This window comes from Hevea brasiliensis, chromosome 8 (genome assembly GCF_030052815.1).
Source record: "Hevea brasiliensis isolate MT/VB/25A 57/8 chromosome 8, ASM3005281v1, whole genome shotgun sequence".
Lineage (NCBI taxonomy): Eukaryota > Viridiplantae > Streptophyta > Magnoliopsida > Malpighiales > Euphorbiaceae > Hevea > Hevea brasiliensis.
In genome coordinates this window covers 32,801,068-32,817,115 of record NC_079500.1, presented here as the reverse complement: position 1 = coordinate 32,817,115, position 16,048 = coordinate 32,801,068, and the positions used below count along the sequence as shown (strand labels likewise).

General features: G+C 30.5%; 1 protein-coding gene across 2 annotated transcripts; it reads left to right on the top strand.

Annotated features, from left to right (window-relative positions):
* Window positions 1-2,129: 2,129 nt before the first annotated feature.
* LOC110635524 (expansin-A13) lies at window positions 2,130-7,427 on the top strand. 2 transcript variants are annotated; one of them, XM_058151529.1, is made up of 3 exons: window positions 2,130-2,325; window positions 3,454-4,344; window positions 6,873-7,427. In XM_058151529.1, the coding sequence occupies exons 2-3, from the start codon at window positions 3,800-3,802 to the stop codon at window positions 7,180-7,182; spliced, it is 855 nt and encodes a 284-aa protein (XP_058007512.1). In that variant the 5' UTR covers window positions 2,130-2,325; window positions 3,454-3,799; the 3' UTR covers window positions 7,183-7,427. The 2 variants fall into 2 exon arrangements, with proteins under 2 accessions (XP_058007512.1, XP_058007511.1); XM_058151528.1 differs by lacking the exon at window positions 2,130-2,325 and adding an exon at window positions 2,669-2,896.
* The last annotated feature ends 8,621 nt before the right edge of the window (window positions 7,428-16,048 follow it).

Genomic DNA, 16,048 nt, shown 5'->3' with positions numbered 1-16,048 from the left:
ATTTTTGATGAACCAACTCAACTGTGTAGTATTATTGTAATGTGCCTAAATAGAGTAAAATTTTTTTATCAATTTTAGAATCTTGAAATATGTTTATCACAAACATGTAACGTGGACAATTCTTAAAATATGGTTGCATTGGTTTAATGAAATCAAAAGAATTAAGTTTATTTGAATTCAAGAAAATTAAGTCTAATGGAGCATACTAATAGACCAAGTAATGAGTTGCATTTATGAGCCTAACAGAGGAAAGATTAAGTCCATGAAACTAAGACTTTTTGAGCATGTACGAGACTACTTAAAATGGTCTAGTATAAAAAAGTCAATTAATTTAATTTAAATAATTTTTACCATTTTCAATAGAATTTTATTCGATTACAGTTTAAACTTAATTATAGTCAACTTAAAAATTTGTGGCTTAATTAATAATAAATATGAAGAGTGTAATAAGTTGTTAATGTGCGCAGTGAGATATTTAGACAAATACACTTTAAGTTGCTAATTTGGGATATACAAAATAGGACATCAACGAGTGAGCAATTAAAATTGAAATAAGCATATGAATGCAGGCTTAAGATATATATATATATATATATATATATATATATATATATATATATATATATAGTCAGTCTATTTTGATACCGCTAAGACTATTTCTTTCTTTATCCATAAGTTTAAAAATATAGCCTTCTTCATTATATAGCCTTCTTCATTATATAGAGTAACTAAAATATTAAACAAAATAAATAATCCTTGGCATTTTTTATTTTAAAATTGGTCAAATATTAATTGTATTTAATATTGACTTATAAAACTTTTGTATTCATTTTATTTAATTACCAACTTATGGCACTTATACAATTATCATTATGAATATTTAATATATTTTGGTAGCTACCCAAAAAAATATTCGAAAGTTATGCAATAATGTAATATTTATTTTCTTATTTTTTAAGAAATGAACATGTTTATCGATTTATTGAAAATAGTCATGTCCTAATAATTTATTACTTTATATATATATATATATATATATATATATATATATATATATATATATATATATACTTTTAATATAATTAGTTATATATTTATATTCAATTAACTGTCATCACTAACATCTCTTAATTTTTATTTCTATGCATATAATTCATTAAATGGTAGTGAGATTCAATAATGACAATAAGGAAAAAGAGAGGATTTGTTTCACTGATAAAAATTTAAGAATTTTGATGCATTATAAATGAAACTTATCGATTTAGCTTGATTGTCGAAAGCCAGTCTTATTAAATTTGGTCTGGAGGTTGACTTAGTCGAAAAACTGGATTGATGAGTTAGTGTTCAATTAATGAGTTATTAAAAAATTAATTAAATATATATAAATTAATTAAATATAATATTTATTCATATAAATAAATAAATAAAATTAATTAATTAAATTTAATTTTTTAAAACCAAACTTTAACCTTTATTAAGTTATATTTACAAAAATTTTAATAATATTTTTAAATTTTATATAAAAATATTAAGTAATATAATACATAAAATTTTTTATAAATATATAATTATTTTTTAATATTTATGAAATATTAAGTATGTGCTAATAAATAAATAAATAAATTACTTTATAAAATTTATTTACATTATTATAGAATAATATATATATTAAAATAAAAAATACATAACTGTTAAGTTAACTTAATTAATTTTAATTAAAATTTTATTTTATAAAATTTTGAGTTAAATTTTCTTTGCTGATACTAAAAAGAAAAATCACTTTTATTGATTAATTAAATTAATTAAATATTGATTCAACAGTTTAATCAATCGAATCACATTAAATTATTTTTTTATCTAGTTAGTTCAAAATCCACTTGATAATTTCAATTTAAATTTAATAATTATAATTATAAGCTTTCATAAATAAATAAAAAAATAGAGGATAAAATTATAAAAATATTAAAAATATTGAAATGTTAAAAAAAATGAAAATTTTAACTTTTTTATCATTATGCACAAAAATCTGATACAATAAAAAAATGTGCAATTTATATCTCAAAAAATGTGCAATTTATATCTCAAAAAATGTGCAATTTAAGGAAAAGGGGAAAAAAAAAAGCTAATCTAAAGCAAACATTCTCAAACCGGGTTGTGTATTTTTTTTTTTTTAATTATTATTATTAATTTTTTATTAACATAGGGCAACCTATGGCTAGCCTTGTTTGGTTGTTGTTTATTTGTTGCGATCCGTTTTGGCCGCCGCTTGTCGCAAGTCTTCCAATGATCTCTGTTTGGTTTGGCTACACTCAATCATATTCCCAGGTATTACTTTAAAAATCTTACTTTGTCATTTTATTTGTAGCCATCTTCATCATGGATTTTCAGGTTAATATATTTTTCCTTTATGCTCTCTTTTATATCATTATCATTATTATTTATAAAAAAATATTTAATTATTTAAAAAAATTTAATTATATCGCTGGTATACCGCATTTCCACTGATCTTAAGCTGGATCTGTTTCTTTTTTTTTTTTTTTTTTTTTTTTTTTTTTTTAAATATCAGTTACATTCCACTGATCTTAAGCTTGATATGTTGAAGGTGCACAGTTCTCTATGATTTTTTTTTTACTATCTATTATCAGCAAGTTGAATTATTTATGCAAATTAAGGGAAATTGGTGATTCCATTTTCTTAAGAAAAGTAGGCCTCAATTTGGTGTGCCGATTCATCTCACTGGTTTGCCAGTTGTTCTTGATGTTTATTCTTCTTAGTTGCCTTTTGTTTATTTATTTATTTTCGAGTAGTGTGGGTTTTCTACAATTTCTATAATTTTTTTGTTTGCAAGGTTCAAAGATCATGTATTTGTATTTGGGAGAACCCATGGTTTTTTAAAGTGAGTAAAACTTTCAAAAATCTCTATCCTTATTTTAAAAATCCGTACTTTGCTCTATCTCTTCCCAAACGCAGAGTTAGTTTGCACTTTATTTATGGGTTTTCTATAGTTTCTTGGCTGTGTTTATTTATATTTCAGGGCTGTGATTCTATGAATTTCTGGTAATTTATTACTTGAGAGTTCTATATTATGAGTTACAATACATCCCCTTGATGTATTTCTTTTATTTTTTAAAATACCAAAGGTTTCTAAATTTCTTGTGGTTTATATCCCTTGCTGTATCATGAGTTTGAATACCTTCTGCATGTGAAAATGGGTCATGTTTCCTGCATCTGCTTACAATTGCAAATCAAAATATTTAGCATTTAAACATCGGCCTCTCTCTAGTGTTAATTAAATTTTATACATAAGAAGTTCTTGTCTGCAAATGAATTATTTGTTGTGCTTTTATTCTTTTTTGGAATTACGGTGAGTATTCCTTGCTATTGTTGCCCTGCAAATTTAATCTTAAATTTGTTTTCTTGATTCATAATTGGTTAATTTTAATTTTATTTTAGGTGGTTTCAAATTCTATATGTCAACATTGATAGCAGTGAAGGTGTGAAGTTGTGGAAGTGTGAAGAGATGTGCTGAGTTTTTTATTTATTTACTTTTTTAGAATTTAGCAGATTTTTAAAAATTTTATTGTCCTTAACAGATTTTTTAAAGATGTTCTGGATCTGAGTTTGGATACCTGAACCGTTAACAACATTCTGATTAAATTTTCAGCCTTTTCTTTTAAAAAACACAGATTTGGGAGGGTTTGGGTAGTACATGGGTGTTAGTAATCAAATTTGAGACGTGTAAGGGTAGTAGAGGGTGAATTTTAATTGGGTTTGGGACGGTTAAAGTAGTTCAAATTTTATGGGTACCCTATACATTCCATTTTCCAAAGAAAAAATGTTACTGCCGCCACCTCTAAACCCCATTCAGACTCTCTTACTACCATTTTTCTTCTTCACATTTTCATTACCAGCCACTTCCCACACTTCCCCCTACTCCTCCTCTCCTCCACCTCTCTCCGCCTCCCTCTCCGATTGGCAGTCTGCACATGCCACATACTATGCTGCCTCCGACCCCCGTGACTTTGTTGGTGGTGCATGCGGTTATGGAGATTTAGGGAAAGCAGGGTATGGGATGGCCACGGTGGGGCTCAGCGAGGCTTTGTTCGAGCGGGGCCAGATGTGTGGCGCTTGCTTTGAGTTGCGGTGTGTGGAGGACCTGCGGTGGTGCATCCCTGGCACTTCTGTCATTGTGACTGTTACTAATTTTTGTGCACCCAATTATGGGTTCACTGCTGATGGTGGAGGCCACTGTAACCCTCCAAACAAACACTTTGTCCTTCCCATTGAATCCTATGAGAAGATTGCCATTTGGAAGGCTGGTAACATGCCCGTACAGTACCGGAGGTACATAGCTACTTCATCTCCTTTTATTTCATATTTTCTTTCATGTGAAATGTTGTGCATGTGTGTGTGTATAATTTTCATGCTAACATATGCAAATTAGCATACTACTTCTGCCATGGCTTGTGTGAGCATGTTCTTAACCCTGCACTTACTATCAGGCTTTGAAAATCCAAGTTTTTCTTTCCTAATTTGGATGTTTATGCACCATGTTGCATATGTGGGTCATATGAGTGGATCACATTTGCATAATAAAGTCATTTTTGTGAGTGATTGTGTACGTAGAGCTGTAGATTGAGTGTAAAAAATACACTCCTATTCATTGTATATTTGGACGCATTGCAAGGCTAAAATTTTCTATAGTTTCATATGTTCTTCTCCTTTTGCTTTTCTGTTATTATTTGATGAAGAAGAGAAGTAAATATATAACATGAACTAAATGGATAATGGGAGACAGCCTTTCAATCCTTCATTAAAAGAAGTAAAAGACTTCCATAATAATGCATTATGCATGATACAAACAGTTTGCTACTTTGCTTTCAGTGATTAAAAGAGGGTTTGCTTCTAAATATCTCTAAGTAATTACTAAAATAATATAAATTATATAATTGCATTAGCTATTTAGCTTTCAATTAAGAAAAATTGTTTATACTGTTTTGATTGTAGAAGAGGTTTAAATAAGTGAAGCTAAAACAATTTTCGTATGTTTCCTTTTATTTGAAAGATTTTAATTTAAATTGTAATATTTTATCCTAGAGGAGTTCCAAGCAACCTTTCACTGCATTACTTTTTTTTTTTTTTTTTTTTTTTAAATCGAACTCATGTTTGTTCAAAAAAGAAAAAAGAAACTCATGCACAGGAGAGAGCATATAGGGGAAGGAACGCTTAAGTTTGCACTCCATAAGCCTATGTGACTTTTAGAGGCATGGAATAGTGTAAATAAGGGGGATACTTTTTTTTATTTGAACTCATGTCATTCAGTTCATAATGTATCATCTATGTTAGGATACCTTCTGTTCTCAACGGTTTAGCATAGAATTATTCATAAGTGGTCCAATTGACATCATCTACATCATAATTGACTTGCTTTTGTTGATGAAAATAACTTACATGAGCAATCATGGAGCCTAAAACCTAATTGCTTAGATTAGCCATGCACAAATAGCCAACAAGTCATGCTCGTAGATCCTTTTTTGGCTCACTTCATATACTGATTTTAAGAGTTTACTCATCTAGAAGGCTTCTTCAAAAGGTTGCGGGAAAAAAAATGGACAACCTTGAGAGAAAATAAAGAAAAAACTAATTTCATGTTATTTTAATTCTGGGAAATCAGTTTCTCTATTTTAATTTTAGTGGACGAATATCGAATATGGCCAATGATTGGTTTACTTTATAAATTGGCAACCCGTTTTGGAGGTAGATAATGAGGATAAGGTGGGAAATTAGGGACAAATGGGTTCCTAATTGGCACTTTTATGCCTCAAATTATTTTTTTTTAAAAAAAAAGAAAGATGCAAAGAAAAAGGTTGGAGTGAACAATAATTCAGCTCTTCTATGCGTCTCCTGTTTTTGGGGTTTACATGAATTTCAAGGCCATATTTGACTCCGAAATGTGAGTACTTGAGTCCTGATATTCATGTTTTCTTTTGATTTCCCCTTCACCTTGGACCATATTGATTTTTACTGATTCATCTCCAAGGTATCTATTAAACATGACATTTGATTATTGACAATTCTATTATAACTTGTTTCTTGTCCTTGCTGTTTCAAATCTTCTTGCTTAGGAAATGGGACAAAACAGTTCACAAACAACACACTTCTACATAAAAAAAACTGCCTTTTATTACTTTGCATTATTTCTTTACAACTTATTAACATTCCATTTCATGAAATGGCCATATCATTTGCTAAAATTGACCTAATATTTACATTTGAGTAACTTAGCAAAGAGTGAAGTTAATTCTATGCTACCTTTTCCACTCAAAGTGGAGAACCGGAGATGTTTAAGTTTGTGGATCTAGAGATTTTCTTAGAGATTCATATTTAGGGGAGAGCATTCGGTCGGTTTTCCGAATCGCTTAAAAATATAAACCGAACCAAACCGAAAAATATCGGTTTGGTTTCGTTGTATTAAACCGAAAATATTAGAATTTTTATTCTTTGGGCTAGGTTATGCATCTTGGGCCTTGAGGCTTTTGCATCTTGGGCTGAAAAATTATTTGGGCCATTGGTTTTAACCGAACCAAACAAAAAACCGAACCAAACAAAAAACCGAACATATTAAAATTTTCAAACCGAACCGAATCGAACCGATAGACCTAAAAAACCAAACCGATTGAACTGAAATGGCTCGGTTCAGTTCGGTTTTTCGGTTCACACCGAAAACTGCACAGCCCTGTTCATGTTGGTATGATGCATGCACCTATACATTTGGGAGGGAATTGTTTCTTATTGATTTGAATGCAAGGCCTATGGACTTGGAAGCCTTGATCTGCTGAAATGATTCTCTTTCCCTTAAATTTGTTGAACAGGATAAAATGCAGAAAGGAAGGGGGAATTCGTTTTACTGTCTCAGGATCAGGCATCTTCATTTCGGTGCTGATCAGCAATGTTGCAGGAGCTGGTGATGTAACTGCAGTGAAGATTAAGGGTTCAAGAACAGGTTGGCTTCAAATGGGTAGGAATTGGGGCCAGAACTGGCATATCAATGCTGATTTAAAGAATCAACCTCTCTCATTTGAGGTTACTAGTAGTGATGGAATCACAATTACCTCTTACAATGTCGCTCCCAAGGATTGGAGCTTTGGGCACACTTTTGAAGGCAAGCAATTTGAGACTTAGTATAGCAGCAAGAAGATAGATCGTATATGGATGAGACCATTCTTACTGTACACGTTAATTGTTTTGTTCTTGGTCTGGGTGGGAGTGTATGGAGTATGATTGGAAAAATTAGATATGTATGATTGTGTTAAAAAAAATAATGTAAGAGAACACCTTATTTGATAGCATTCTACGATTGTTATGTAAAATTGTAAAATTAAACATGGTAAATGATAAAATCTGCTGCTTATTCGAGGTTGGATTCACACAGTGTGTCAAGATTGAAAACCTTAAAGGCTTATTTTGTAGAAAGGGAAGGCGATAAAAAAGTGAGTAGAATTATAAGAAAAATAACATCTTTAATGGAAGAAATATTATTATTTTTCTTATTTTTATAAATATTTTTTATAAGAAAAAAAAGGAAAAAAGTGATTTATTTATTTTTTATGTTTTGATGGAAAGAAAAGTTATATTTTTATTATTTATATCAAATAAATAAAATTATATTAAAAAATACTTATTAGGGGAAAAAAGAAAGTATAAAGAGGATAGAAAAATTAATATGATTTTCTATTTCCACCCAATTCGAGGTGAAAAACAAAATGGCATAAAAGTATTTTCCATGTAAATGCTCATAATTTTTTTTTTAAATACCTTTCCTTCTTACAAAAGAGGGAATTGGATATTTAATTTTGGCCTAATGACATTAAAAATCCAAATATTTGTGAGTTGTGGTATTTTAATTTAATTCTTCTAATTTTTGTTTTGGATTTTGAAAATTTAATTAAATTTTATCTAAATTTAAAATTGGAATTGGAATCAAGGGAGTGTGCATGAATTCCTAACACTAACAATAGATACTCGCTCACTCTAATGGCTGCTTTTCCAGATAATCCTATTTAACAACCCCTAAATTCCATGCAAAAATTTCTTCAATGATTGAAACTAAACTGGAAATGGACTCTGATATTCATGCTCATGAATCAGTGAGCAATGCTTTCTGCATTGTTGAACAGATAGAATAAATAATGGAGCTGGAAAATCTTGAAAAGGGATGGAGACTGCAACCAATACCTACGGAGCGGGTTTAGACTTGTTTCTGATTATCTCATTGAATTAACCATATTCCTACCTTTGAATTTGGCAATGGTATCCATTATGTTGGGTTTCGTGTTTCTACTCAAAAAATCTCTTGTTGGCTGAATCAGCTGAAACTTATCAACAATTCTGTTAGAGATTTAGAAAGTCAAAAGCACATGAGGGAGAAACTTTTCTTGATGGCCTTATAAAAAAACACACTTATTGGCTTGACAACACATCCAATCCAAAACCTCAACACAATGAGTATATGAGTCCTTTCTACTTATATGTCTCTTATTCGTCCTATCTTTTTCCAATGTAGGGTTCACACTTGTATATTCTCAACAATCTCCTCGAATTTCTTTTACATTGGACTTATTGGGTCTGCATCCTCTCAAACGAAAGCCTTTTTTCTTAACTGAAGTATTTTGGCTTCACCAAGAGCCCAATTACTCCAACCTACCCACCCGAGCATGCACCTTTAAGAGCCATACTAGTGCTATCATGTGTACCGAGAATCTCCACTCTATCAGTCTGTTTTTCTCCAAAAGAGTGCCTTCTTGCTCCATTAGGCCTACCAGGAGTCTCCCAACTCTTCCATCCATGTGTTAGACCACCACAGGAATCACTGATTGCCATTTTTATACTCATCCTTGCTGAATCATCAGCTCTAATACTGTTTTATTAGAGATTTGAAAAACCTAAAGTGTTTGAGAGATAAACTTTTCTTGATGGCCTTGTGAAAGAATACACTCATGGGCTTGACACTGCATCCAAACCAACAACTTAAGGTAATTGGTGTCTCTCACTCATCACATCTTCTTTCGATATGAGAATTCTACATTTGCATATTTCCAACAAATTCCTATTGCGTAATGTTCTATTCAAGAATTAAATCTTTACACATCTAGAATGAAGTCTCAAAATAAAGTCTTAGAAAATAGCTTAAAATTTTTCGAGCAACTAATTTGAGTAGATTAACTAGGCTCGAAGTGTAAGGTGAGCTATGTCTATAGGTTAATTTTACTCTCTCCCTCTTTTAGAATCGTGAAATTGATCTCCTCCTTTGTAAGTGTTGCGAGGCAAAAATATTTGTACAGGTAGAACCACTAGATCTCTCCATGTTATTGTACATAAGTAATTTTGATTATTTCTTTAGAAAGAAGTGAGAATTATGCCTATTCGCTTAGAATAAAAAAAAAAGCCCTAAAATCATCTCCCATAAAAAAATAAATAAATTAATTAAATTAAAAAATATATAAAAAAAACTCATTTTTCTTACAATATTATTCCCTCCTCTCTCTCAATAAATAAATAAATCAAAATAAAAAATATATAATTTTTTTTCTTACAATATTACTCCTCTCTCTCTCTCTCTCTCTCTCTCTCTCTCTATAGTCGTTTAGCTGGCCAATTCAACCTGAACTTGTCAACCCTTTTCTCATTTCTCAGTCCTTCCTTTTCATTTCCCAATCTTCTCTTTTTTCCATATAAGTTATAGCTACTCCTCTTACGTCACGTTGAGGAGTGTCTCTTATCATTTCAACAAAATGGATGGCTTGGTCTTACCTGTCTCACTCTTGAGACAGTGCTCCATGGGGTCCTAGCTGGCAGGCTACCGGCCTCTGAAAGATGATGGGTTCGAGGATTTCAACCGGTCGGTGACTATTGTGGTTGGGAGAGAGAAGAGAGAATTCTTGGTAGATCCTTTTTGTTTTGGAAGAGTCCATCTGCAGTTTTGATAGAAACAGTCACAAGTAATGATATTAAAGAAGATGATTATAATTCGAAGAGGAGAAAAAAGAGTGATATTTATGGGTTTTTGGAAGGTGGATCTTACAAATTTACGGTAGTTAACTTTTTTATTTTAAATTTGAATAAAATTTATTTTAATTTTGAATAATTAATTTAAAATTAAAAAATTTGATTAAAATACTAAAACTCATAGAAATTTAAATTTTTTTATTCAAAATTTCCTCTTTTCTTCTAATAAAATAAAAAAAATTATTATTTTTCTTTTTTCCTGTCATTTTTCTCTCCCTTTTCCTCGCTACAATACAGGGATAGAAGAGGCCTCATGAATATGTAACTAGCAAAATATATCATATGACAAAATGCTCTAATAAATTTAAGTATCGTGTACTATTGTAGTTGAGCCTTAATATAAGGCCAAAAAGGCTAGTAAGTCCGAAATACAGGTAAGCATCTCAAAAGGCTCAAAATGGTGAAGTATAACTCACTAAAATACGTTGGACGTTAAGATTTTTTTTTATCCAAAGCTATACATATTGACAGTTCAGGAATAGGACACATTTTTTGTAAAATCATAGAGGGACATGACATTAAAATTAACAATTAAAAAATATTTTTAAAAATATTATTTTAAATATAATTAAAAAATATTTAAAAGAATTATTTTATTATTTTAAACCTTGTTTGATATTAAGAATTAAAAAAAAACAATTTTCAGAAAAACACCATTTTAAATTTAAGAAAGTTTTTTTTTTTAATTTTGAAATTATTATGATTATAATATGTTAAATTTAATTTTAAATTAATTTTTAAAAGTCTCTAACTAGACATTGGTTTAGTACAATATGGAATTGGAATCAAGACTACACCATGACCAACCAGTGATTCTTAAAACCAAACGAAACAGAAATCGGTTTGACCTAGAACTAACGGAGGGTAACGTCAATTTAAGTCAAGAGTTTCTTGAATTTTGAACTTGACCAGGCTGGTGCAACTCAGCCTGTGTTTTAATTGTTTAATTTTAAATAAATTTAAGTCATTAAAAATTTTTATTATTTTTCCTAAAATTGTAAATTTTAATTGATTTAAACTGCACAATTTACTTTAATTGCAAATTTTCATTTTTAATTTTCAATTTTCAATTAAGAATTGACTTTCTATTTTAAAATTTTAATTAATATACCTATCCTAAAATTAAGTCAATTTCCTAATTAATTGTTTTAGTTAAAGTTTTTAATTAAATACCTCAATTAATAGCCTATTTTCATATAAAATTAAACATTTTAATTGACTTTCTATTAGAGTGAAATTGAATCATACCAGATCCAATAATGCATAAACCAAAATCAAAATTACCCAAGAATCAAACTAAAAATTAAAATCGGACCAATTAGGACCAGAACTGTGAAGAATTAGACCTAGCCATTCTAGTTCTGATCCCCCTCCTCACAAATTGAAGCTATTGATCTGGTTCCAATTTCGGTTCCAACCTAGAACCAAACTGTAACAATGTCTAACTAACATATTTAATAAGATTTTTTTTTTCTAACAACTCCAATAATAATACGAAATATATTCTTAGCGTTCTTATGGCTTAAACATGTGAAATTTAATTTTAAATCTACTTTTAGTACTCTCTAACTAATATATTTAAAAAAGTATTTGTGTAACATCCTCCCTGTACGTATTCTGTATGTTCTGTTGCTCCGGTGACCTAATGTCGTCTGGGCAAGTTAGGATGTCTGGAACTACACTTCGGTGATAGTGAACAGATATATAATGATGAAATAAATAAAAAGAAAATATAAGAAAAATTAAAGAAAAATAAAAGAGAGGAAATGAAACTAAGTTAAACGAGCCGGCACCGTAGCGATGGGTGATCGTACCGGGAAGTTACGGCGAAGGCAATTGCCGATCCCAGGACTGTGGGGAATCCTCGAAATTAAATTTTGGAACATAATTAAAGGTTTATTGAAATGTAATTGACACTAGAAATATCAAAGGAAAATTAATAAATTAGTATAAAGAAAAATGAAAAATCGAGAAACAGATAAAAATTGGTGTTACCGAAAAATCGGGAATACAACCCGAAGAAGGGCATTTTGGTCATTTGACACCTAGAGTTGCTTTTTGACCTCAATGTCTATTAAAAATAAATAATATTACACTTTGAAAATGTCATAAAAAATTAAAATGTGGTACATTATATTAATAGTGAAAGAAATGACGCATAAAATGTAAATTGTGAAACTTTAAATCATTAAACATTAAATTATTGTTTGGTGCTCCACTAACCTTAAAATATGGGACATATAAAGGCTGAATTGGGTAGAATTTACTCATCTTCAACTTTGAGAAATAACCAGCCGAGAGAAACTTCATTGAAGTCCACTATGGCCAAATGAGTTCCATCACCATGCACCATTGATTTAGCCATTATTTTCACTTGGTTTCTTCATTAAAGCTTGCACACTCACCTTGAGGAAGCTTTTTTTGGGAGCAAGAAGGAAGGGATTTAGTGAGTTTTTAACAAGCTTCAAAAGAAGTAAGTGTCCAAATCCCCTCCCTTGCTTTAGTAAACTTCATGTTTAGGTTGAGGTAAGTTGAATGGTGAAGAGAATGGAAGAATTTATTGAGTTATGGTATTGTTCAATTTTGGCAGCCATGAGAACCTATGTTGCTTGAGTTTTTCTTACCTCTAATGGATGGAAAATAATGTTGATTTAGTCATTTTAAAGTTGTAGCAATTTAGTTTCCATGTATATGTACATTGAGTACTTGAAATTAAGGGTTTGGAAAGCAATTTGTATACCTTAGTAAACTGTAACTTTTGGCAGCCTTTAAATTTATGAATTAGTGTTTGGTTTTATGAATTTTCTTGATGAATTATGGTAAAGATGAATTGAGGGCAGTGTATGTGAAGTAATGGTTGGGAGGTATATGTTATAATCAAGTGTTTTCATGTATATATCATGTTGAATTTAACTTTGCAAATTAGGGTTTATAATGTACATGGAACACTTGTGTATTCTGCCCAAATGGACATGATTGAGATATGATGAATGGTATAGAAGTGTTATGAATGTATTGTAACACCCCTATTTGCATAGCCTGGTATATGTTACTGTTCCAGTGACCGGTATTAGTTTGAACAATTAAGGGGATTAGAACCACACTTAAGACAACTAGATAAGCCATAAACACAAATAATTAGTAATTGTCAATTAGTTAAGTATAAACAAGAAAAACAGAACATAAGAAGTTAAACGAGTCGAGAGTCACAGCGATGACCACCTTCTCAGGAACGACTGCGAAGTCGATTTAAACTCAAATTTCGAAATGTAAAATGTGACGTCGCAGTCCTTAAGACCATTATAAACACAGTGGAAAAGAGAAAATCACGAAAAAGAATTGTTAAGTCAGTCAAATAATTAGGTCAGGGATCCGGAAGAAATATTAAATTATTTGTAAACCGGGTTGAACCGGCGAGGGGCAATTTGGTCAATTGACCCCGAGAGCTGACTCCTGACCTAACTGTCAAATAAAATCGGAGAAAAGAAAATTTCGGAGTCGGGAATTAAATTAAAGAACTAATAGAAAAATAAATAAAAAAAAGAAAATGAAAAAGGTGTAGGGAGATGACATCATGCATGACATCATGCATGATGCCATAAAGATTATAATTAATAAATTTAATTAAATTGATTTTTGGGTCTTCCATAAGACAAAAGACATAAAGAAAGAAAGAAAAAAAAAAAAAATCCAAAGTCTTCTTTTTTCCCTAGTTGCCGTCTCCCATTTCTCTCTCCTTCTCCATTGTTAAACCTCTATTGAAGCTTGTACTCAAGCTCAAATTCCCTCACTTAACCTTAAGATTTTCCATAACCACCTCATTAGAGCTTGTTATCTCAACCTAAGAAGAATATTGAAAGAGGAAAGAAGAACAAAAGATAGAGATTTGAAGGATTTGAAGTTCTAAGAAAGGTTAGTAAGCAAACTTGATAATCTTAGTTTGATTTCTACATTTTTAACTTAATTAACTTAGAAATAAACTTAAAATGAAATGAAATTAATTGTTGAAGGACCAAACCTGAATATCGGCCAGCTAGGGTTACTATACATATGTTTGTGTTTTGCTTGAATTTGATAAGTTAGGCAAGCTTGTATGCATGAGTTATTGAGGTTGAGATACTTAGAATTAGTTAAATGCAATAATTTAGTGTGGTTAGGGTTTAGAGACAAAAATGTAAAACATTGGTAAATGATGTCTTGGACCTAGTTTGAAGGCAGAAATGGTCAATTGTGACCAAATGGAATGTGTTAGAAGTGTTTGAATCAAAACCAAATTCGGATTGAGTGTGGTTATGCTGCTGGCAGCATGACCAAGTTCCCTTTGAGGGACCAAAAATGAAAATTTACCAGTCCAATTGGTATGAGACCAATTGAAAATGAAAATAGACACTAAATGACACAATTTTAATTTAGGAATCATGCCCAAAAAGTGACCAAAACCTAGTGAACAAATTGACCAAACTTGGAAAATCTCAGTTTGCCCTGTACAAAATGACCAAATGAATAGTATTTGTTCATTTGGCCATAACTTGAGCTAAGCAGGTCTAAATGACCTGAAATTTTACCAGTGGACAGTTGAGGTATAGACCTAAAACTTTTATGAAGAACACAAACCCAAATTATGCCATTAACCAAGTCATTTGACCACTCAAATTTGATGACCTAAAACTGCCAGAACCAAAATTTGCCTAGAAAATCTGGGTTAAGTCCAATCCGGCAGCCATGGTTCAAATGGCTATAACATGAGCTACAAAACTCCAATTGGAGTGATTCAAAAAGGATAATAAACTTAAGACAATAAGGAACATTTTCTATGAAGAAAGTTTTGCCAAATTCTAACAGTAAAGTGACCAATGAAATAGTGCAACTTAGGACACCAAAACTGAAAATTTGCAAATTTGCCTAAAAGACTTAGAATTTGAGAAAACAATCAAAACAAAAAAATTTAGTGACCAAAATGTGGTATGTGGGTGAATTTGGAGATCCCATACCTATTAAGTCTTAGAAAGTCAACAAATTGACTTGAATAGTATCATGAATATTAACCCCGAAACACAAATTTTAAAGAATGTAAAGTTTAGCATATTAAAGCTAGGTATAAATGAATTTGAATTTATTTTTGGATTAATGATGAGTTATGATACTGAAACACTGGGAAACTGTGTATTTCAGTGAAAAAGAATACCGGGAAGGAACTTGAGGAATTGAGTCAAGGCCAAGAGGCGACTCGTTTAAGGTTTGTGCACAACTAACTCTTTTGTTATATTTTTACTTCTAAATTGATTTGAATAAGTTTATTTTATAATTTATAAATTTTGATGTGTTGAGAATTATAATTTTTTGAATGAAATTGTATAAATTAAATGTAAATTTTCTTATGTATTTAAGGATTTATTGCATGGTTTTGAGAATCATAAATTTTAAATTTGATGTGTTGCCAACCTTGAGCATGAATTTATGATGATTAAATATGTTGGTGATTTGTAAATACTTTGTAAATAGAAATTGTTTTGAATATGATTTGAAACCACAGTTGACATGGCAAAATTTGTTGTGAATTCTCATTAGCTTGTCTAGTGAGATATCTCCTCCACTAGATGGGGCGAGTTACTTCCTCTCTGGCTTGCCAGTTGGGGAAGAATTTGAATGAGTACTCATATATACTAGCTAGTCTTTGTTTCTCCCTTTTAGCCTCGGTTATTGGGAGAATGTGAAATGTCGTGGTGTACAACACGGTATCTATTTGAATTTTGGGTCATGGGATCAACTGTGTGAATTGTTGGCAACGCCCTTTAAATTATGCATAATTTGATAAATTGTGATTGAAATAAATAATTTATTAGTGATTCAACATATTTTTGTATTGTTTCGAAATTTAAAAGAAATGTAAATAAATAGTTACTATTTGATTAAAATGTTATTCAAATGAATAATTTGCATGAATGAAAATATTGATTTTTGAATGTCATGGATTTTGAAGAAT